At 42.7% G+C, this 23,278-nt stretch overlaps 2 protein-coding genes and 1 long non-coding RNA gene across 4 annotated transcripts in view; all 3 read right to left on the minus strand.

The window, feature by feature from the left end:
* Window positions 1–12,365, minus strand: part of dip2cb (disco-interacting protein 2 homolog Cb) — a 36,600-nt gene extending 24,235 nt beyond the window's left edge. The window contains exons 1-4 of the mRNA XM_066652086.1: window positions 12,124–12,365; window positions 3,320–3,391; window positions 2,708–2,815; window positions 1,025–1,150 (exon numbers count right to left, since the gene is read on the minus strand). Coding sequence (XP_066508183.1) covers window positions 1,025–1,150; window positions 2,708–2,815; window positions 3,320–3,391; window positions 12,124–12,196 — 379 coding nt within the window. The 5' untranslated portion in view covers window positions 12,197–12,365. The remainder of the gene's footprint in view (window positions 1–1,024; window positions 1,151–2,707; window positions 2,816–3,319; window positions 3,392–12,123) is intronic.
* Window positions 12,366–13,445: 1,080 nt separating this feature from the next.
* Window positions 13,446–16,568, minus strand: LOC136675753 (uncharacterized). 2 transcript variants are annotated; one of them, XR_010796218.1, is made up of 4 exons: window positions 16,257–16,568; window positions 15,774–15,866; window positions 14,362–14,456; window positions 13,446–13,800 (listed from the first exon to the last, which is right to left on the minus strand). It is a non-coding gene; the product is annotated as an uncharacterized lncRNA (long non-coding RNA). The 2 variants fall into 2 exon arrangements; XR_010796217.1 differs by lacking the exon at window positions 16,257–16,568 and having other exon boundaries at window positions 13,449–13,800; window positions 15,774–16,130.
* Window positions 16,569–17,501: 933 nt separating this feature from the next.
* LOC136675617 (unconventional myosin-X-like) overlaps window positions 17,502–23,278 on the minus strand; it is a 56,420-nt gene continuing 50,643 nt past the window's right edge. Inside the window, exons 35-41 of the mRNA XM_066652260.1 lie at window positions 22,137–22,437; window positions 21,123–21,330; window positions 20,900–21,036; window positions 20,212–20,332; window positions 19,355–19,804; window positions 19,072–19,263; window positions 17,502–18,354 (exon numbers count right to left, since the gene is read on the minus strand). Coding sequence (XP_066508357.1) covers window positions 18,244–18,354; window positions 19,072–19,263; window positions 19,355–19,804; window positions 20,212–20,332; window positions 20,900–21,036; window positions 21,123–21,330; window positions 22,137–22,437 — 1,520 coding nt within the window. The 3' untranslated portion in view covers window positions 17,502–18,243. The remainder of the gene's footprint in view (window positions 18,355–19,071; window positions 19,264–19,354; window positions 19,805–20,211; window positions 20,333–20,899; window positions 21,037–21,122; window positions 21,331–22,136; window positions 22,438–23,278) is intronic.

Genomic DNA, 23,278 nt, shown 5'->3' on the forward strand with positions numbered 1-23,278 from the left:
ACCCTGAGAACAGCGCTGGGTTAAACAGTGTTTAAAGACTCTAATGATGAGAAGAACAGCCATGTTGTTTTCCTCCAGCTGAGCGTTTACTTCTATTGTGTCTCACGTGTACAGAATTCTCGCTTTGTTTCTATGAATTTTTCCCCCTTGATTTAGTCCAGGGCTCTGAAAGATTTCTCAGGCATTGTCTCGGATATTTTTCTCGTTTCCGCTTTGCTCTTCTTGTAATTGAGTTCAAATTGCTCTCGTCTGTCTCTAGGCTTTGCTTACGTCCAGTAAACAGTCGAAACTGGGCTTTCTTTACATGGATTTCTCAAAATACTGGGGTCCAAATCCTGGAAAAAAGTGGGGAACTCGGTCTCCCTCCTTCCCTCAGAGATAAACTACAGCGTAAACGTAGCCCTTGTTTTGTTTTGTTTTTTAACACAAATGAATTGCATTGGGGCATCATTCTGAAAACTGTGAAACATGTAATTTACACAAGAAAACTTAGACGTTCAGTTATTAACAATTTCCTTAATGAAGCAGTACATTTCTCAAGTTCTGAGTTCCTCAGTTTGAGAACCACTGCATTAAAGAGTTTTAAACATTATAAAATCCATCAAAAGCATTTCCTATTTTAGTATTTCAAAAAAAAGTACAAAATAGATGTATAAAGCTGACTGACTCGGATTAAACTATTCTTCACCCTGATCTAACCACTTGTCTTAACCCTAACCTTAACCACAATCACAGCCTCAATCTTAAGGGGGAGGACAGTGCTGTTCCTTCACTGACACACACTCCACACCTACACAGAGCTGCTCAAACCACATTTAATCTGTGTAGGAAGCCGTGTTTTCTGTGTAGGTGTTTGTTTATAACTGTGTGTGTGTGTATGTGGTCAGTCAAAACAGATCTACATCCCACTGTAGTTTGGTTTGTTGATGTGGGATGCTGTAATACATAAAAAACATGAGACCTCATTATTTAGGATTTATAGCCTCAACACACACACAAATCGTTTCCTCCCTCTGACATTGACCTGGTGGTGTGTACGCCTCCATAGATGTTTGGACAACTAGAGAACGGCGCTTGGACGGCATGGGGACAGCCATCTTCCTCTCGCACTGACGCTCCAGAGCAGCCTGCACTGCCTCTGAGTGAACATCTGGAACAGGGAACAACAAAGAACATCACAGAACATCTGGAACACATCATAACTCAAACTTTAACGTGCATTTGTGGCTGCAGTGATGATGTGTTTACATACAATGGTTGTGGGAATGTTTCTGAGCCTGGTAGGGGTGGGCGGTATAACTGTAATACTTTACACTGCTGGTTTTATAATGTGTGTGGTGTGTTAAATTTCTGATTTGTGTCTTTAAGAACAAGGCCATAAATTTCATTCAAGTGCTTTTAAAGAGAGCCACAGAGAGGGGGCGCTGTGGGAGCTCACTGACTGCTGATGTCACACTCTGTAAATGTATGGGGGATAAAACACAAGCCCAGTGTCCCCCCACAGTGTGAGTTTAGAGCTGAGTTTGGGTTAAAACAGAGAGGGATGAAGCTGAAAAGATTCTGAGGATATGAGGCTTTATCTCTAAAGGTGTGTGCTTTGAGCCTCACTTCATTGGAAAATCACCTGCTGTGATGTGAACCACAAGTGTCTGTTAGCACCAGCTGTGCTTCTAAACACTGTAGAACCATCTTATTTCACTGAATTTACAACTTCTCTGTTCCTCCAGCACCAGACACTGAGATCTGCTCTCTAACAGAAACAGGTTTTTATCGTCAACACGTCAGTGTACAGTTGGGCTGTGCTGAGCTGAACTGCAAAGTGCTGAAAACCCTTCACTCGACCCACACTCACAGATATGAGGTTCATGCAGCCCCACAGTGCACCCTCACCCCCACCCCACTGTAATAACATACAATGTGATAATATTTCGGTATGATGATATAGAAAGTGTGGATACCGTCAATCCCTACGCTGCAGTGATTTCTACTACAGAATTGTGTCTGTGTTTAATGACGTACCCCCTGAGGGTCAGAAGACAAGCCAATACCGGTTTTGGGCCTTTTCCTTTTAATTATCTGCATCTTTAAATGATAATATATACTGTAGATGACAAAATCTCTTTACCTTTTTAAGTTGCCAAATGTTGTTCTTGCATTTTTTGCCTGTGCAGTCTTTCACAGAGAAGTGAAACCCTCCTTCATCTTTATTTATGAAAGAGTCAGGTTCTCTAAGGCACTCTTTTCAAACACAATCATGTCACTGACCTGTTGCCAAATTTTTTGTAGCATTACACAGTTTTACCACACATTGTGTCCCCCCTTCCCAAGTGCTTTGGAACGTATTGCTGGTATCAAATTCAAAGCAGACATATGTTATTTAAAAATATAATAATATTTCTCAGTTTTAACATTTGAAATATTGTCTTTGCACTGATTTAAATATGTGGCTGGTTTCAGAGACAGGGATTAAACCTAGTCCTGGATCATTTCTTTTGTATAGTCCAGGACTAGGCTTAGTCTCTGACTGGGAAACCACCCCCTAGTGTTTACATTTTTTGAATATCATTGCATTCTGTTGCATTTACAATTCGCTCTTCATCCTGAGTTTTCTGAACATGGAGTTTGTATAAACTTATCTGTGTGTGTGTGTGTGTGTGTGTTTGAGTGTGTATAACTGTATGTGTGTGTATATTTGTGCACGTGTTACCTGAGCGGTATCTCTCGTCCCGTGAACCTGTGGAGCGTCGCCGTTGGTAACGAGAGGAGGAAGACGATGATGAAGAAGGTGTGACCAGAGCTCTACACTCTGCCCCCACTGTCAGGGCATGAAGAAAAATAGTGACAGTGAGTTCTGCCTGAAACACTGTAAGGTCTGAAGTTTAAAGATCGGGGCTGGGTTTCCTTAAGATCCTTAAGTAGTAGGGTGAGCATCACACTGAACACTCTCTCTCCCTGTTAAGATGATTTTATCATTAACTGTGGGTGAACCCTGAAAGAATTGCTCAGCGTTGCCTGTGCAGAAGGCGATGTGTCTGTGGGGGGCAGCAGAGATGGGGGGGTGCGTAAAGGTAAGCAGAGCTGAATTTCACTGTGTTCCACCCTAACCCATGGTAAAAATGTTTCTGGGAAACTAGGTCCTGTTTCCCTCTCACAGCTCCACAAGAACAGCAGAGGAACCGGAGACACTTTCAGGAATATCTGTTACTTCTCAGGGTTAAAACTTCCATCAACACGGATTGGTTTATTACCCAAAACAGGTGATCTACTGCCAATGTAACTGACCTTTACAACAGGAGGTGTGTGTGTATGTGTGTACTACCTGGTACGTGAGGAAGATAAGCTCGAATAAGTTTGGCTCTTTTCTTCTCGTAGCCTTTCTGTGTGATGTCACCTGCCAGAGTAAATCAGACAAACAGACAGATGCTTTAAAGCTAGCAGTGATTAGACCACAGTCAGCCATCGCTGCAGCTTAAAGGAACACTAGGTAAGATTTAGGTTTCACTCCTGGGACCCACCCCCAGTGTAATTACTTTATATAGCACTGTATTGAAATCAGTGGGGAGGAGGTGTGGTTCTAACTCTCCTCTGAATGTTACATAGTGCCGTTTCTGCAGTGCTGAGCCAAGAGTAGCAAATCAGAGGATCTATTCTCCTCATTACAGCTCAGTGGAGCAACACAATGATTCTGAAGCTGTAATTTTAATTTTAAAATATTACATAGTGTTCCTTTAAACAAACTAATCCTGTATTTTATAGAACAGTCCATAGTGTGCAGTCAACGCCCAATGAAAAATGAGGAATAAATCAAATAAAGGACTAGATTCCTTTCGGTTTCTGAGCAAGGGTTGTGCTCCTCTCCACAAATCCTCTTAATGACCATCAGGCGACAAAAACAGCGTCCCAGGATTTAACCACGACGACATTCTTACTGTAAACAAATCACTAAAAAACAACATAACATGAAACTACTTTCTCTGTTTCTCTCTCTCTCTCCCTCCATCTCTCCCTCTCTCTCTCGGTTTGGATTAATGTTTGGTTTCATTAAGCATAAATGCTACAAGAGCGGCATCCCAGTATTCTCTCACAGTAGTGACCATGACAACAGCAGTGTGATTGGCTCCCCAGTGGAAAAAGGAAATGAGGACAGGGAGGGATGTTTCCCCTGAGACCACGCCCCCTCACACTTACCAGGAGGGAGTGGGGGGAGAGAGAGAGAGAGAGAGAGAGAGAGATTCAGACTAAGGATGCAGCCACAGGCATTGTTATCTTTCCAGATGTGCTTTCTCTCAACTCCATTCACGCTTCTAGAATCACAACAATTAAATCAATTATTTTGTGCATCACTGCTGTACCCCCAACAACCCACACACAGAGAGAGAGAGAGAGAAAATAATAAAATGGAATATAAGAGAATGTAACATCCAATTTCACCCTCTTTTATTTAGGTCACTGGGCTAGAATTCAGTGAGCTTAACATAAAGAGTTAGAGCACACACACACGCACACACACACACACACACAGGGAATAAATGCAATGAAATATAACCAAATATAACATCAGATATCATACTCTTAATTTTAGGTCACAAGGTCAGGCTTCAGTGAGCTGAAAATAAAACACACACACGCAGTGGAGCATGACTTATACAATATATCCACACATAATTCCAGGGATGTTCAGGAGATCAGTAGGAAAACAGGTTCAGCTCAGAGCTTCCATTAAACATCAGGTTACTTCCTCATGCTGCTCTCAGATGAGCTCCAGGACGGAGGAGGGTTTACCAAAAAAATGTTTTCCAAAGACACAGGTCTAAACGACAGAAAAGAAAAGTCAGAAAAGAGGACTGCTTCAAAGAAATGCTTAATATTCAGCATTTAGAGCGGGACGATACTGCCACAATTTTAATCATGATATTTTTCTTTATTTTGGTTGATACGATACGATTCAGATATCGATGTGAACAATAAAACTGAACTGAACGCAACACGACATCAGCCTCCATCAACTACCTCTGGGATTTGTCAATATTGATATTTTTAAACAAAATTTTAAAATTGAGTCCTGAACTGTCAGTCACAGACACTGTAAATAATGTGTAATGAAATTCTGTAAATGTGTTAAAATATCATATCATTGTTATTGAAACACTTTATATTGTGATATTTATACTGGTAATTAATTAATGTCCAGCCCTAACAGCATTCATACAGAACTGAACAGTCAGCAGTTTACCACCAAAATTTTCCCATCTAAAATTCATATTTATACAGTCCATTTATGTTCATTTAAGAATTTGATTGAACACTTTCAGCCAGGAAAATGTAACCATACAATTTAAGTGTAAAATTAGTGTTTCTAAAAAAGCCATAAATATTTAACTATATTTAATCATTGTTAATAATTCAGCTCTAAAAATCCACCATAAAAAACTAAACTAAACAAATAAAATAAATAAATAAAAGAACACAACACTGAAGAATACGGAGGTGAGTCAACACAAGTCTCTATCTCTGAATGTAGTCCATGCATCGAATCACATTCACAAAATAAGAAATGTATACGAATACAAATGTATTACATTTATTAATGTACAAGTTTAAAAGCCCAGAATGTGAGCTGATGGAGAGTCGTGTGTCTGTGTGAGTGTGTGTGTAGGGTGTGTGTCAGCGGCGCTTCAGCAAGAGACTCACAGCTGAGGGGTTTTAATTAAATCACACATCAACCTGAGAAACATCCTACAATGACAAGTACAGCAACTTCTCCAGGTGTGTGGCTTTAATAATCACACACACACACACACACACACACACACACACACACACACACACACACACAGAATAATTCATTGTACAGTTATTAGAATATTTACATATGACACACTTTCTGGTCCAGATATGTCACTTCCTTTGACTCTGCTTCACAACAGAGTACACACACACACACACACACACACAGAGAGAGAGAGAAAAAGAGAGAAAGAGAGAGAGAAAGAAAGAAAAATATAGATTCAATCTAAACCACCACAATCTCCCTCTCTCTCTCTGTCTCTTACCCACCCCCTCTTTCCTCTCTCTCTATCCAGAACATGTTGTCATATGGCATAATAAAACTGTATGTAGGTCACAAGCTTATTCAGACACTCTACAGCCAGTTATTGCCCACACACACACATGCGCAAAATAGCACCATCTGAAAAATCCAGAACATTTCCGGTAAGGTCTGCTGTGTGAATGAATGTGTTGCTTAAAGTTTAGACAGCAATCACTCACATGGTCCACAGCCTGAAATTAAAGTCAAACTACTGATTAAGAGACATTTTCAGAAGAGTGACCTCAGGTTTTGGTCTCAGTTATAGTCTCAATCCTCACTCTCTGTTATATGCTATCTGCATCGCTCTGCAATTACACCGCCACAACACCAGGGGCTGAGTCTCAAACATCTTTCTCTACTCTGTGTAGTGGTGCAGTAAAATTGCTTTGATACATCTCTAAAGTGCACTCTGTAGGGAGGAGGGTGTTGTTTGGGACAGAGCAGAGATCACGAGGTGCCTGGAAAGTAACAAATTTAAAGCGCCGCGAGGTCCCACTTCTTGTTATTTTCCCCCGGAGACCTCTGTATTTTTCCTTTGTTCAACATGTTCATTGGTCCCTGGCATCCACCCCGTGTCTGAGGAGGTCTCTGTCTGTGAATGTGCTGCTGTCTGTCTCTCTGTGTGTGGAGGAGAAGAGCTCATGTTCCTGTACTTCTTCAGTTCAACTTCAACAATGTCCCTCCCACTACTGACCAATCACAGTCTGCGGTCTGCGTCTATGGCACGCAGAGTTACATTTCTGGAGAGGGGCGTGTTAGGTCCGATACAAAAGTATAAATTGGGGTTAAGGCCCAATCCCATTTCACCCCTTGCCCTTAGCCCTACCCCTAGGGGTAGGCATGCTTTTTGAATTCTTTTTGGGAAAGAGGGGTAGGGCCAAGGGGTGGTTGGGGGGGCTGTATACCATGTGAAGTGGAGATTTTACAGAGGCACACTTCAGAAAAAGGGTTATGAATGCTTTCTAACCAAAGAAAGACACAAATATTCATATTATCGCTAATATTTTGCAGATGAATTCCAGTTCACACCTTAAATGGTAAAGCAAATACGTTCTGAGCATAACTCATATCACTGAGTGTGATTACACTCTAACCTTACTGTTAAATAGAGCTGTGGGTGAAATTGTGACTCAGACTGAGGACAGAGTCAAAGATCGAGGACTGTGACTGTAACACTGACTGAGACTGAGGGATGGAGATCAAGGGTTAAAACGAAAACACAGGACTGAGAGCTAAGACTAAGTACTGAGGGTGTAGCCCTGAACTGAGACTAAGGCCCAGTCCCATTTCTCATTTTTCCCCCCTCCCCCTTGTTTCTGAGTGTCCTCTCGCCCCTTGAAGCTGAGCTTCAGGCGACCCTTCAAGACCCTGATACTTCATCAGAACACCGCTCTGTAGCAGCTCTGCACCAGTCTGCAGTGATATCAGAGGAGCGGCTGGACTTTAGTTACATTTAGAGCCTCATTCTCCTTCAGAGAGTTCCACAATCAGAGAATACCCCCCTCTCCTCGCTGTTCTGTGACATGGAACTACAGTATCACCCATTACACAACAATGAATATCAGCAGGCAACAATGAACATTTCAGACAGTGGTTTTGTTCTGTTCTGTGCTTTTTTTCCTCATCTCTCTATTCTTGAGCCATTATGTGGATTTGCTTAAAAACCCATTCAAAAATTAATCTGCGTTTTATTTATGTAGAATATTTGAACACATTTATATTCTATTTTCAATGTCAGACTATTCTTAATATAGAATTTTTTGGCAAAATGTTTGTTGCTCTTTAAAGCGGGGTAACTGCTTTATTATCTTTTTATCAGTGGCATAAAATGGTCTTAAAATGACAATAATATTGTTTATCACGATTATTTCTGGGACAAGATATCGAGCACAAATACCGTCTGCTGTGGCAGGTCTTTGCGTGTCGGCAAAACATAGCAGACACCTGCTGATCCAGTGATTCTCCTGAAATGAAGGGCGTTCTTCTTTACTGCAGAAAGAGTGTCTGTGTTTCTGGGAAAGTTTTACACTAGACACTGGAACACTGCTGTGAGAATTTAATGGAACTCAGCCAGAGCTTTGTGAAAATCAGAAGCTGATGTTGAATGAGTTCAGGATCACTGACAACCCTCAGATGTGTCCCAAAGCTCCAGGATTCTGAACAATTAATCAATGAGTAGTGAGATGAATTAATGAGATCACTGCTGATCACCACTGAAACACAATGGGGCTGAGAAGGAAATAAAAATAGAAACAGGGGACAGCTGTAGCTCTACACAGAGCAACCTGAGAGCAGCAAAAAATAACCCTGGCTCTCTGTCGTCCTCTCTCCTCTGTCTCCGTTTCTCCCTCTCACTCCCTTTTTCTTTCCTTCTCTCCTCTTCTGCCCTTCACACACACACACACACCCCTATAGACCTTCATAACGGAATATCAAAGTGCTTGTTATGCATATAAACATTCAGAGTCAGGATAACCAATAGGACAAAGATCCAGAGTCACATGACCAAGGCTAAAAATAATGTGTGTGTTCTGCCTTTCAACCTCATGAAGATCCTGCTTAAACACACACACACACACACCCTGCCATAGTTCTGCTGTGTGTGTGTGTGTGAGAGAGAGAGAGAGAGAGAGAGAGTGAGAGAGAGAATTACCTGCAATGTCTTTTAGGAGGTTACTGTAAGGTCTTTTCCAGTGTGTGATAATAATACTTCTGCTGTGAATGTGTTTTAAAATCAGATGATGAAATCACACATTTACATGAAATGACTGTAGACTTCACCGCACACACATACATACGCCCCCCACCCCCCACACACACACAAAAAAAATTATACATTTAAAATATTAACTCATGAATGTCTGGTCAGACTCTGTATTTTCCAGTTTAGGATGCTCTGTGTGTGTGTGTGTGTGTGTGTGTATTTACATAAAGTACCTGTACAGCAGGATGAACACCTGCCCGGTAGCAACACACCTGGCAACAGATCACTTCAAAACACAGAGAGTGAGGGGGAGGGGGAGAAGAAGGAAAACCCTGACCGTCCTAAACTGCAGTGTAGGAATTAACAGGAGATGCTGTTTCTAACACTGTACCACACTGTAACAGTGCAGTTACAACAGAAAACAAAGTGCTTCAACATTTGCCCCTTCATTAAAACATTGAACTATCCATGTTTTAAAACAGTGCATCCATGGCCTAATGGTTAGAGAAGAGGGCTTAGGGCTGAAAGGTGGTTGGTTTGACTGGATGGTCATTGAATGGCTGCTGCTCTGGGTGTGTGTTCAAAGACCCTAGTGCACTAGTGTGTGTTTTATGTTCACAAACGGGTTCAATGCAGAAGACACGTTTCATTGTACAATGACAAATAACCGCAAATTATATCTAAAAAAATATTTCAGAAATGGTCAGAGGTGTCTGTAACACGCACATCTCAAACATTATTACAGCTTAAAAGAGCCTTCAAAAAACACCTCATCAGAGAAGGATGTAGTGTGTGTTCACCCTCTGCTTTCAGAAACTGAACCTGATGCTGGACGACGATGCCCTCCTCATGTGGTGGTTGGGTCTGGACCTGTGTTCATTCATTCATTCATTCATTCATTCATTATCTGTAACCTATATCCAGTTCAGTGCAGCGGTGGGTCCGGAGCCTACTCGGAATCATTGGGCGCGAGGCGGGAATACACCCTGGAGGGGGCGCCAGTCCTTCACAGGACAACACACACACCTACGGACCCTTTTGAGCCTCCAATCCACCTACCAACGGTTTTTGAACTGTGGGAGGAAACCGGAGCACCCGGAGGAAACCCATGCGGACACAGGGAGAACACAACCTGTGTTCAGTGTTTATTAAAAATAAATGAATGAGTTTTTGTTTACACTTTTCTTTCGTTCATTGTCTGTAACCCTTATCCAGTAGAGGATGGAGCCTACCCGGAATCACTGGGCGCAAGGCGGGAACACACCCTGTGTGGAGGGTGCGCCAGTCCTTCACAGGGCGACACACACTCACTCATAACTGCAGAGAATGGCAGGTTCTGTGTTTTTTTTTTAGCTGTGGCCCTAGCACATGCTCACATCAGGTACGTGATTTACTGAACGCTACCCAGAAGCCGACCGGGGGAAAAGACATTTCTGTCATCCACAGATAATAAATGAGCAGGAGAACAGCAGATGAACCACAGATCGGAATTTTATACCATTTTCAGAAATTTCACTGCATTTGTTCTTTAAAAACACAATCATTTTGGCGAGCACCAGACCTGCGAACATCCCCACTGCTGTTTATTTGGCTTAACCTTAGCCTATAAGATTATAGCCTCTGATAGGGGCAGTGTGAGACTGATGTAGTGCGTTGTTTGAGGAATTAGGTAAGTCTGTACCCGAGGAGCCACAAAGTCTCATCCAGTGTCACACGGTGTGTGTTTACCTCAAAAGAGGATGACCCCAAAGGCAGCAACATTTCTCAGAGCACGTCTGTATCCAGATGGGAACATTATACAGGATGTTTACCCCTTGCTGCGTGATCTACATACAGCGACGTACACATCTGCACAGACTAAGCCTGTGTTTATATGCAGTGTACGTGTGTGTTTTCTCTGACCAGCAGCGTTCACTAATCCCCAACAAGTGTCTTCTGAACCTACAGGGCTTTTGTCCCATTGACCAATCAGATTACAGAACAACAGAGATTGGGCCAATCACTGGGCAGTAAGGAAAGTGGGCCAAAAGCAGCACATGGTAGAAAAGAATTAAACCAGAGCAGCATAAAGGGGCAGGTCATGAGGTTATAATATAAATAAAATATAATATAAAGATGCAGAAGTATATGGATGGTCTTTTAGAATACATCAATATAACACTAATCCTTTATTAAAGTCTTCAGTGCCACAAATTCATTCATCTGCCAACTACTCTGCGCTGTACACAAACACAAGCTCAATATACTGTTCATGTCTTGATCAGCAATGTTCCTCTTTACCTGCACTAACTCTCTCTAATCTTCAGGGAAGATATTACACTTGATACTGGGACATTGCTGTGAGGATGTGATGGCATTCGTACACAATAATATTGCTGAGGTTATGCACTGAATGTCGGACTGATGGTGAATGTTTTTCTGTAGAGATTATACACTCTACCCATGAAGGGGGAGGATAAAGAGGTCCGTCGTTTTCGAGCGGTGCAATAAATTTCTAAAATATAAGAGAAATGATGCAATCAACATGAAACACGCCTCGGTCCGACATGACCTACCCTCTCTCTCTCTCACACACACAAACACACACTCTATCGCTCAGTTATGTGATGTTTCAGACTTTTATCACCGCATTAGGAATGAACCCAAACCAGAACAGAGACAAACGCAGTGAGACAGAGAGAGAGGGAGAAAGAGAGAGAGAGAAAGAGAAAGAGAGAGAGAGAGAGAGAGGGAGAGGGAGAAAGAGAGAAAGAAAGAGAGAGAGAGAGAGAGAGAGAGAGAAAGAGAGAGGGAGAAAGAGAGAGAGAGAGAGAGAGAGAGAGAGAGAAAGAGAGAGAGAGAGAGAAAAAGAGAGAGGGAGAAAGAGAGAGAGAGGGAGAAAGAGAGAGAGAGAGAGAGAGAGAAAGAGAGAGAGAGAGAGAGAAAGAGAGAGGGAGAAAGAGAGAGAGAGAGAGAGAGAGAGAAAGAGAGAGAGAGAGAGAGAGAAAGAGAGAGAGAGAGAGAGAGAAAGAAAGAGAGAGGGAGAAAGAGAGAGAAAGAGAGAGAGAGAGAGAAAAAAGAAAAAAGGTGTGTGTGTGTGTGTGGCGGGGGTGTTGTCCGTTAATTCCGTGTTATTCAAGGTCACTCCCGTTCTGTTCCGTTCGGTTCGGTATCCCATCGCGCGAGCACATTCATCAACTGATGTAAACAGCGCAGAGGCCCCGCGAGCTTCTTCTGTTAACGGAAAACGGCCGTGATTCTCCGAGCCACCTCCCGGTCAAAGGAATCAACATTAAAACCACCAAGGGGTCTCGGGGCACCGCGTAAAAGCAAACACACCGCCACTCACCTTCAGACAGCTCGAGCTCCAGCTCCGCAAGCCGTGCGCGGATCTCCAGAGGCAACGAGTCACGGTCCGCCATTCCCGCGCTCGCGCGAAGCACAGGATCAAACACCACCGCTCCCGACGCCAACAGACAGCATGAGAGAGAGAGAGCGCGAGCGAGAGACGGACGTTCTAACCGTTCACAAGTGCGAGCATCAGACCCTCCGGTAAAACGGGATGCTGCTAATCCCCGTGATTTGCGCCAGGGAGAGGAGGTGGTAGAGGGGAGGGGAGGGAGAGCGCTCTGTGGAGGTCACGTGATTTTTCCGCGTTTAATGTGCCATGAGAGGGCGCCAAAGACTCCTGAAATTCTGAGTACAGCATTGACTGGGTTTCACCTATTCTTTATATACACACACTCATTTAACAAATTTAACAACTGGGAAGAGGAAGGGAAGACACATCACACACTAAAAGAGATGCAAAGCAACCCACCAGACAATATATAAAAAAAACAGGGTATCTGAAAAGGTATCTATTTTTGTTCACAGTCCAGTTTACCTTATTTTCTTTAACCTGCTCTTTGTAAATAATTTTAATCCAGCAGTCATGACATTTTCAGCATTATTTTATATGAGCCCTACTCATTACTGTATCTCTCATAGTTCATCCATTCATCATCTGTAAACGCTTATCGCAGTAGGTCCGGAGCCTACCTGGAATCACTGGGTGCAAGGCAGGAACACATGCTGGAGGGGGTGCTGGTCCTTCACAGGTCGACACACACTCACACCTACGGACACTTTTGTCTCCAATCCACCTACCAACGTGTGTTTCTGGAGCGTGGGAGGAAACCGGAGCACCCAGAGGAAACCCACGCAGACACAGAGAGAAGGCACCACACTCCTCAGTCTCCCGAAGGAAACCCACGCAGACACAGGGAGAAGGCACCACACTCCTCAGTCTCCCGAAGGAAACCCACGCAGACACAGGGAGAACACACCACACTCCTCACAGACAGTCACCCGGAGCGGGACTCAAACCCACGACCTCCAGGACCCTGGAGCTGTGACAGAGAGCTGTGACCTGCTGCACCACTGTGCCGTCTCAGGGCCAGGCAGTTAATTTGATATGATAAAATATGATGTTCATCTTTTTTTGTTAACTTCGTGTGAACCCCAGTGCGTTCAGGTACTGTCCCATTGAAACCATACCACTGGGCATGGAGTCCTGCCATTCTAACCCATCCAAAACAATCTAAACCCAGAGGCCAGTCGAGCCACTCGTACCAAAGAAAAATGCCATGTCTTTCATTCTGAGATGTTTTGACTTTATTGAAGTTGACACTGAAAAGTCAAATGTAAACCTGAAGCACAATCACATCAACAAATATGAAGTGCATAGCTTTAAAAAAAAAAAAAAAAGGGGGTGTCAGCTTTAATACTTAAGGCATATTTAAAGTTCGTCAGTGAACTATTTAAAAAAGAAGAATCATTAAACACCACAGAGGTAAAACGGCCAATTAAACTAGCGCGGGGCGATACAACCACAGCAGCATCACAGGTAAGTTACTAATGTTGGGAAATCACCGAGAGCCCTCAGTCTGATGACCTTCCTCCTCCCATCACTCAAGCAGCATGTCGCCCAGAGACAGCGTCTGTGAATCTGGGCCCTGTGTGTTCTCTCTGTACCAAGTCAATCCTGGGTGAAAAGAGAGAATGTAAAATTGGATTGAAGTCATTGCCCAAATCAGAGCTCCCCACATTGCATCAACAGCACACTGCTCTGTTTTTAAACGCTCCTGTTTCTCATAATGCTTTACTTTTCACAGCGACAGGATGGGAGTCTGACTTCAGTCTGATTTCATAGGAAGGTTTCATTAAAGAAACTACCATTAAATGTTTAACACATCTCCAATATTTAAAGAAACAGTTATGTAACAATAAACAAATAAGGAAAACGAGTTCTAGACTTCGTATAAGATTTATATATTGCTCTAAAGTAATCTGCAGTGTTGTAAAAAAAGTATTACTAATTTAATTATATTCAAAATGCAGAATGGTTCCATGAGGAGTGTAAATCTACAAGGCGGCTAAGAACACTGTCCATTAATTATGTCTTCTGGCATATTTCATTTATTTAACTCTCCATGTTTATCATTATTCATACTTTATATAGACCATGCACATTGCTTTAATTATAGTTAGAGAGAGAGAGACATGAACAAACAAATACAAAATGTGTTATCAATGCTTTACATACCTAAAATGTGACGCCCAGCTTGGACCTCTTCTCTGGATACACCTGAGCTGCAGGGTCTTTACAGCAGCCATGGTTCAATAAGATTGATCAGAACTCTGGAACACAGTTCAAAACAGGAACAATGCTGAAGCACCGGAGCTTCCTGTACATGCGAGAGTGTCTAACTTTCTTTAAACAAACAACACAAACATGTTACCATTACACTGACCACAACCCATTCACCTTCATCCTGTTCCCAGATCTAACAGCAGACCGGGGACAGGTGAGGTGAGGCTGACGTCACCTCCAGGTGAACAATAACACACAGATTATCTGAGCTCAGTTCAAGTGTAGAGACCATCATTATAATGCAAGCAATTACATTTAGCTCACATCTCAAGTACTGAAGATTTACATCATCGCCCAGACATCTCATTCAGACACACAATCATTCATTCACTCACTCATTCTCCCACACACAATCATTCATTCATTCACTCACTCATTCTCCCACACACAATCATTCATTCGTTCACACACACACACACAATCATTCATTCATTCACACACACACACACACACACACAATCATTCATTCATTCACACACACACACACACACAATCATTCATTCGTTCACTCTCCCACACACAATCATTCATTCGTTCACTCTCCCACACACAATCATTCATTCATTCGTTCACTCTCCCACACACAATCATTCATTCATTCGTTCACTCTCCCACACACAATCATTCATTCATTCGTTCACTCTCCCACACACAATCATTCATTCATTCGTTCACTCTCCCACACACAATCATTCATTCATTCGTTCACTCTCCCACACACAATCATTCATTCATTCATTCGTTCACACACACAATCATTCATTCATTCGTTTGTTCACACACACACAATCATTCATTCATTCATTCGTTCTCACACACACACAATCATTCATTCATTCGTTCGTTCACACACACACAACCATTCATTCATTCGTTCGTTAACACACACACAACCATTCATTCATTCGTTCGTTAACACACACACACATCCATTCATTCATTCGTTCGTTCACACACACACACAACCATTCATTCATTCGTTCGTTCACACACACACACAACCATTCATTCGTTCGTTCACACACACACACACAATCATTCATTCATTCGTTCACACACACACACAATCATTCATTCATTCGTTCACACACACACAATCATTCATTCATTCATTCACTCTCCCACACACAATCATTCATACAGCTTCTCTTAAATAATCACAAGTGAAGGATATTATCCATCTCTCAGATTTGGCTAATTTTCATCATCGATCCACAGCTGTGTGGAGCTCAGAAAACAGGGTCGAGAGTTAAGCTCGTGGGCTGTAAAATTGCAGGGGAGTGAAGATGTCCAAATATCCTCACCTCCTTTAGAGTCTCCTGAAGAACAAAAGACGACAGCTGAGCGCAGAACCGAGTGCCAGTCCATTTTGGAGACAGATTTTGAAGAAAAAAAAACTGGAACAGCAGAGTGTTATTGAGAATAGTGCTCAAACTAAAAGTGGAAAAAAAAACATGTTCTACCTAAACACAGTTTCTAGGATGAACCCCCTCCTCACAATCTCTCAGCCCAGTGTTAGCCAAAGCTTAAAGGCTGTGAAAGAGCACATGACGACAGTGAAACCCAGTGTCCCCATAGAACGGACCTTTCCTCGTTTCACACCTGATTCAAATAATTAACAGTTCATTCACGACTAATTAACAAAGCTTTAACTAAATGAACAATCAAACCGATCCGAGTGAGGTGTGTGAAACAGTCAGGACCTGGTGTTAATTCAAATGAAACGCGGGAGTTTAATATCAGTTCTACTTACGTTAATTATACAATATTAAACATTTTATTCATACCTCAGTTAAAATTCTGTCTCCGGGTCGAAACTCGCCTTTCTGATAAAACAGACATTAGAGCACTGCAGCAAAAGGGAGTTCACCTCAGACACATTAGTGTTTATAAAACACACACAGCTTCACTCACAATCACCTCAGACCGCTGCCATGTTAATACATTTAGTTTAAACAATATTCTCGAACACAACATAATTAGACAAGTTTATTGCTTATTACCCTACCGGAACACTCAAACCTAACGACAAAATACTGAAAAAAGAACTCTTTTATTGACGATATTCCCGCCATGATGATTCTTCTTCTTCTTCTTCAGGTTTTGCCGCATTGTCTCCAAAATGTTGCTTCAGCGCCCTCTCTCTGTCAGTCGGCTAATGTGGACCAGTGGTGGATTATGAGTTAGATCTTTTCAGCTAAATAAGCATGTATTAATAAATAAAAAATCATCGCCTTGTGCCCAATGATTCCAGGGAGGCTCTGGACCCACCGCGACCCTGAACTGGATAAGGGTTACAGACAATGACTGTTCTTCATCCCCTTCAGTTTGAGTCACAACCAACATTTAAAACCGATTAAAGCGGGGTGTGGCGCCCCCTGCTGTGGAACTGCGGCTGCGTGAAAGGACACGTCCAATATTTTTCCCAATTTTAATCCATCCATTATCTGTAACCCTTATCCAATTTAGGGTCGCGGTGGGTCCAGAGCCTACCTGGAATCATCGCGGGAATACACCCTGGAGGGGGCGCCAGTCCTTCACAGGGCAACACACACACACACATTCACTCACACCTACGGACACTTTCGAGTCGCTAATCCACCTACCAACGTGTGTTTTTGGACTGTGGGAGGAAACCGGAGCACCCGGAGGAGAACACGGGGAGAACACACCACACTCCTCACAGACAGTCACCCGGAGCGGGAATCGAACCCACAACCTCCAGGAGCTGTGTGACTGTGACACTACCTGCTGCGCCACCGCGCCCCCAATTTTATTTTATTTTACAAAATATTTTCTATAAATGTTTTCTGTGTGGTCACAGGTAATTATGGTTTTAAGGATGAGCTTCTTGTTCTCTACGAGCAGAAGGTTCAGGTGATGCTGGGTTGCTGCACTAAAAGATTTCTACCACATTTACCCCCATGACTTCTCTGTAACGTAACTTCCAGTTCTATACAGAAAAAATCAGAAATCTAAATTGTCCAGAATTCCCCAAATATAAAGCCAATTCACATCGTTTAGAAGTTCTTTTATTACCTGCCACAGCTAAAACACAACATTGAACAATTACATACCGCAGATGTTTTTCTTCTTGCACTCCTGGCAATCATTATACAACAAATGTAAAAACGTACTTTGGATTAATAATAATAATATCAGTGATAACAACAACAGAAGGCAGCCACTATTCATTAGTGGGCTTTTAAAAGATAAAAATATACAGCTTCTCAGTAAGAATATAATAACACTGCACATTATATAACAATAAACATGTGTCCATGTTTCTATAACTGTGATAAACTGGTTTATTTCTGTGTGTGTGTGTTTTACAGAAAGGCACAATGTGAGAGTGTTGCTTGTTGCTGAGACTCTGCCTGCAGAGCTCCAGTGAAATGCTTCTGGAATAAAATTTCAGAGACGCTCAGGAAACATTCACTGACACAAAGCTGCATTTAAAATGGACATAAAAGGACACTGATAAAATGGATCTGGTGCCACGACCAACACACCACACGTCTGTGTCTGTAGGCACGTTTGGGTGAGTGACATCATCAGTTATTTACACAATACTCATCACCGCAGGGTGGTTTACCAGTCTGTTTACGGTCTAGGAATGTATCACAGTGTCTTAGAACCCTAATTTCTCTCACTTTAATTAAAAAACTCTGTCTGTGTGTGTATACGTGTGTGTGTATGACGTGAGTGCATGCATATATGTGTGTGTGTGTGTGTGCTTAAGGCAGATACAGGTCCAAGGCTCCAGGTCACAGTTCACCAGGCGCTGCACTGGCTGCCGTGGCTGCTGATTGACTGACAGATGCTGAAACGCTTCTGGACGATCATACTGATGTAGGCTTTCATTAATTTAGCGATGTCCATCACCTTTACACACAAACACACAGAGACAAAGAACTGAACATCTGTGTCCACAGTGAATGCACTTTAACGCAGCTGAAGTCACTCATCACAAACGTTTGGAAAATGTACAAACTCCATTTACACAGACTTGGGACACTTCCTTTTAAAGACAACGTCTGTGATTGTGGGAAACTTCAGTTCTCTCTTAAGTTCATGCAGTTAGCCATCTCCCGAATTTGAAAAAGCAAAAATAAATCAATATTACCCACCTATGGAGCAAGAATAAAGAAATATCCTCATCTCTTCACATGATTTTGGATGTGTGGAGGCATCTGCACCGTTTCTTATTCACGGTGAGCAGAGAGATGATACCTAGCATGACTGATTGAGCCCCTTTGTTTTTTTTTTACTCATTTACTGACACTAGGGTTTCATAAACACATTAGACCAGTTTCCAGCACAAATAAAAGTTAAAGGAATTAACAAATTACAGTTTTGAGTTGTTATTGCATTTTTAGGAAGTGTCCCAACTTTTCTGGAATGTGTGTGTGTGTGATTTTAAAACATGAAATAGCATTTACTCTCCATTTGTTTTGTTTAGGCTTTACCCACCAATTTTTTAAGCCAATGATAATAATAATAACAACAACAACAACTATAATAATATCCAGCCAGCTCAGATCTCCTTACATATGGTTCCTTCCTGTTCTGCAGATGTGTATGAGCAAGGTGTTGAGTTACCTGGACTGTCTGGAACAGCAGATCTCTTCCTTCCACACTGATTTTGTAAATATTGGGCTGTGGAGCTCCAAAGGAAAGAATGGCTTCATAGGAGAAAATCTCCAGGGGCCACAGCTCTCCTCGCTTATAAACGCACACTCCCTTCCGACTAACTCCCAACCACAGCTCAGCAGGATACACACCATCTGCACACTGTGGGGTGGGTGGGTTAATGATCTTTAGTTGATTTTTGAAAAAATGACAGGGATCTAAAAACTCTGTACGTTTGTGTGTGGATTCTCACCTCCACACTGAAGAGTGTAGATCCATAACCCTGCCACTCCCGCACCAGGTTCATGTATTTAACCATGGCGTGATTCTGACTCATCCCCTGAAGCTTTCTCCACTTCTCCACCAAGCAGCTTTTTAGCGCCGCTTTTTCTTCCTGGAGCCATGCCTCCAATGCAGCCGGCCCATCCCCCTGACGCTGCCGCCCCAGGGAGCCCCTGAAGCTCCGTCTCAGAGTTCCCTCCAGGAAACTGCCTCGCTTTTTCTCTCCGTTCCCCATGGCACTGCTTGGAATGAAGCGCTGGATTCGAGCTCGTACCCGGGCCATGGGGAACACCTGCTCTAACTCTGGCAAAGCATTATGGGAAGTGTAGTCCCCAATCAAATACTGTAGTCTTAAAGCAGCTAGGAACTGCAGGGTTTCCTCAGGAGCCGGGTACTGCCCTGAAATGACTGCCTCATGAGCCTGAGATAGAGAGCGAGAGAGTGAGAGAGAGAAAATGTATTTATTTTCAATTATCAGTGAATTCTACACTCATTGACAAAAATGAATAAGTGATTACAATATTAGAGCGATATTGGGGAAAGCTGTACAACTGAATGGAGGCTCTAGGACCCTGTTGGAACACCTGGATACAAGAGGCATTTCTAACAGTCAACAATGTCTCATCAACAGGTACACTACCCAAAAGTAGCCTCCGAGAGCCTTTTTAAAAGGCAGTTAACAAATTATTTGCATATCTGAGACATAACTATGAGTTTCTGACATTTCTATCAGGGCAGATTTTTTTTGGTCAATACATGTATAAAAAAGCAACACATTCTGAGATGCCAAGGGTACATTACAGAACAGAACACAGCAGGACGTCTGACCTGTTCAAACATGAAGGCAAACTCCACGCTGTCTGTGGGAATATTCTCTGTGTCTGTGAAGCAGTAGAGTTTAAAATAAAACTTCCATCCTCCATTCTGCTCCTCTCCTCCCTTTGCCAGCCTGAGAGAGATAGAGAGATAGTAAGTGCATGATCTGTGGCGGTCCTGACCATTGAAGGACAAAGCTATAAGGGAGAACATGGATTACTGTCTGTAAATACAGTAAAAGTACACCCTACACCTTTTGTGTAAATACAAAAGTACAGCTATTGACTGGGTGCATTTAATGGCACTTTTCTGCTGCATGGTACCTACTCGGCTCAGCTGCGCTCTGCTTTTTTGCTTTTCCATTATGTAAGTTAGGCACCTGGTCCCTGAAAAAGGGGACTTTTTTATTCCCTGCTCACACAGAGTAGATGTGTATGGCTAAACATGATGCGTAAACATTACAGAGCGCTGATTGGCCTCAGAGGCTTGTTTACATGGTGAAATGCAGACATCCAGCACCAACTCTCCATCTGTAAAATCTCCAGCTGCAGCAGAGATCACATTTGTTTTTATCCGACTCACGACAGCAGCTCGTAAAATTACGCCGTGGTCTTTTGAAGAGGTTAAAATGCTCCTTGGATCTGTGGCCAATTCAGTGGAAATCACAACTATATTATTTGGAAAAAAACCCTTAACTCACTTCTCAAACTTGGCAATGACATCAGCCACGATGGTTCGGCTCTCGATGGCTTTGTCTGTGTCACCGTTGTGTTCAAACAAAGCAAACATGTTCTTACTGTCCTCCATCGCCAGACCCTTCAGTAACTTATCTACCACCTACACACACACACGCACACCTTAATTAAATTTTACTAGCAAAAGGTAAGCTCTGAAATAAACAGTGCCATATCAGCTGTACACACCTCTCCTGCCGTTGTGTGAGAGTTGATGGTAATTTTGCAGGACCCACCCCCATGGCAGTATACAGTTGATGTCATTTCCTGTCGGCTAAGGATGGCGCTGAGTTCTTCCCATGAGGGCACACTTTCTCGCCCACGCATGAGCCGCAGTGCTTCTTGGGAAAACGCTGCGTACTGATCCATCTCTGTGCCCGGGTATAATTCCCGTGTCCTAATCAAGTCAATAATTTATGTGTCAGTGCACGTCTGGGATGATCCTGGATGCATTTATAAATTATAAATTTAAAGAAGAGGCACTTAACCTTCGTGTTTTTTTTTAATTTTATTTTATTTTTTACAGTGCGGCTCTTTTTTTGGGGTAAACAACATTTTGTGACCCACCTTTATTTATTAATAAGTGCGTTATAAGTGGAAACATTGCAAATACTCCATGTCTACAGCCCAAGTGACAGTCGTGTGTATATATCAATACACTGCTCAGTAATCTTGTTGCTGTAGAAATGTGTATAAGCCCAATTTATACTTCTGCATCAAAGCAACGCATCGGTGCGAACTCTGATGCTCCCACAGAGATTTCCTCAGACACGGTGAGGACTTCAGGGACCAATCAAAATGTAGAACACAGGTATCTTTCATTTCTGGCACCTCGTGTAAACTCTGCTCTGTCCCAGAGAGCGCCCTACTCCCTAAATAGTGTACTTTAACGATTTATAAAAGTAACCCTACTACACCACTAAAGTGTTAGTGTTTGAGATTGAGTGGTGTGGAGGTGTAATTGCAGAGTGATGCAAACACTAACGCAGAAGAATAAACGCTCACAACAGCGCAGGGCTCTTCTGTAGCCTGTGACGTAGGCTCTGGGTCGAGTCAATGCAGAAGTATAAATAGTGGGTATGAACTGCCCTGAGAGGAATAAACTGCATTTCTATATTTTATTCTAAAATCACATTTGCTGAGACCACCAGGTTAAGAACCCCTGCTTTACAAGAACATTTAATCCACACTAGGATCTCTCACCTCTTGAGGTGGAATTTAAGGTACTTGAGGATGCTTCGGGAGGCGGGGCTAAATGTACAGCACATGCAGGCTATGATTCGCCAGCCGCTGGTGTGGGCCGGGCCTCCTGGCTGAGGTGGGCGTATTGTTTGCTTAATGACCTGGCAATAGAGTTCATCTCTCAGGGGGCGGAGTTCATGACCAGTTTGCAGAATGCTCTGGATGACTGGCACAGGGTCGGCCACGCCCTCCAGCTGCTGAAGAGCACTGAACAGCTTCAGAGCCTCAGCTTGAAGAGTGCTGTAGCTCCGCCCTTTTTCATCTGCAGCACAGAGAGAGAGAGTTAAAGTTGACGTTCATGATTGTAATGAAAAAACATTTTCATCACCATTTGCTGCTCTCCAGTCGGTTTAATGTCTAATGTGTTTATGAAGCTTAGTGTCACTAAACAAGTAAATAAACAAGCTGTCTCAGTGTGGTATGCTAGGCTTTGTCTCTCTGCTCATGGCACAGAAAAGGCATCTATCTTTCTTTTAGACAACGGAGAGACTCCAATCGTGAAAAGCACCAACTGAGATGAGGATGTTGCTCTATTCCTGCACCATAGGGGGGTAACTCTGACTTATTTTTGCTGTTACAGTTACATTACTTAAGGTGGAACTGACTCTAAATTCAGGAGAGCGCTAACTGCATGAAAGTAAACACAGAGAGAAAGTGCTACAAAACTAAACAGCTCGAGTTACACATGAGTTTCTGTGGGAATTCAAACAGTGAATAAACACTTACAATTTACACTTCAGACACCAACAAGATACAGTCACTTCTTACTCACACACATCGCTCCACCTTAAAAGATACAGTCGCTTCTTACTCAGACACACCGCTCCACCTTAAAAGATACAGTCGCTTATTACTCACACACACCGCTCCACCTTAAAAGATACAGTCGCTTCTTACTCACACACACCGCTCCACCTTAAAAGATACAGTCGCTTATTACTCACACACACCGCTCCACCTTAAAAGATACAGTCGCTTCTTACTCACACACACCGCTCGACCTTAAAAGATACAGTCGCTTCTTACTCACACACACCGCTCCACCTTAAAAAATACAGTCGCTTCTTACTCACACACACCGCTCCACCTTAAAAGATACAGTC

Source organism: Hoplias malabaricus, chromosome X1 (assembly GCF_029633855.1).
Source record: "Hoplias malabaricus isolate fHopMal1 chromosome X1, fHopMal1.hap1, whole genome shotgun sequence".
Classification (NCBI taxonomy): domain Eukaryota; kingdom Metazoa; phylum Chordata; class Actinopteri; order Characiformes; family Erythrinidae; genus Hoplias; species Hoplias malabaricus.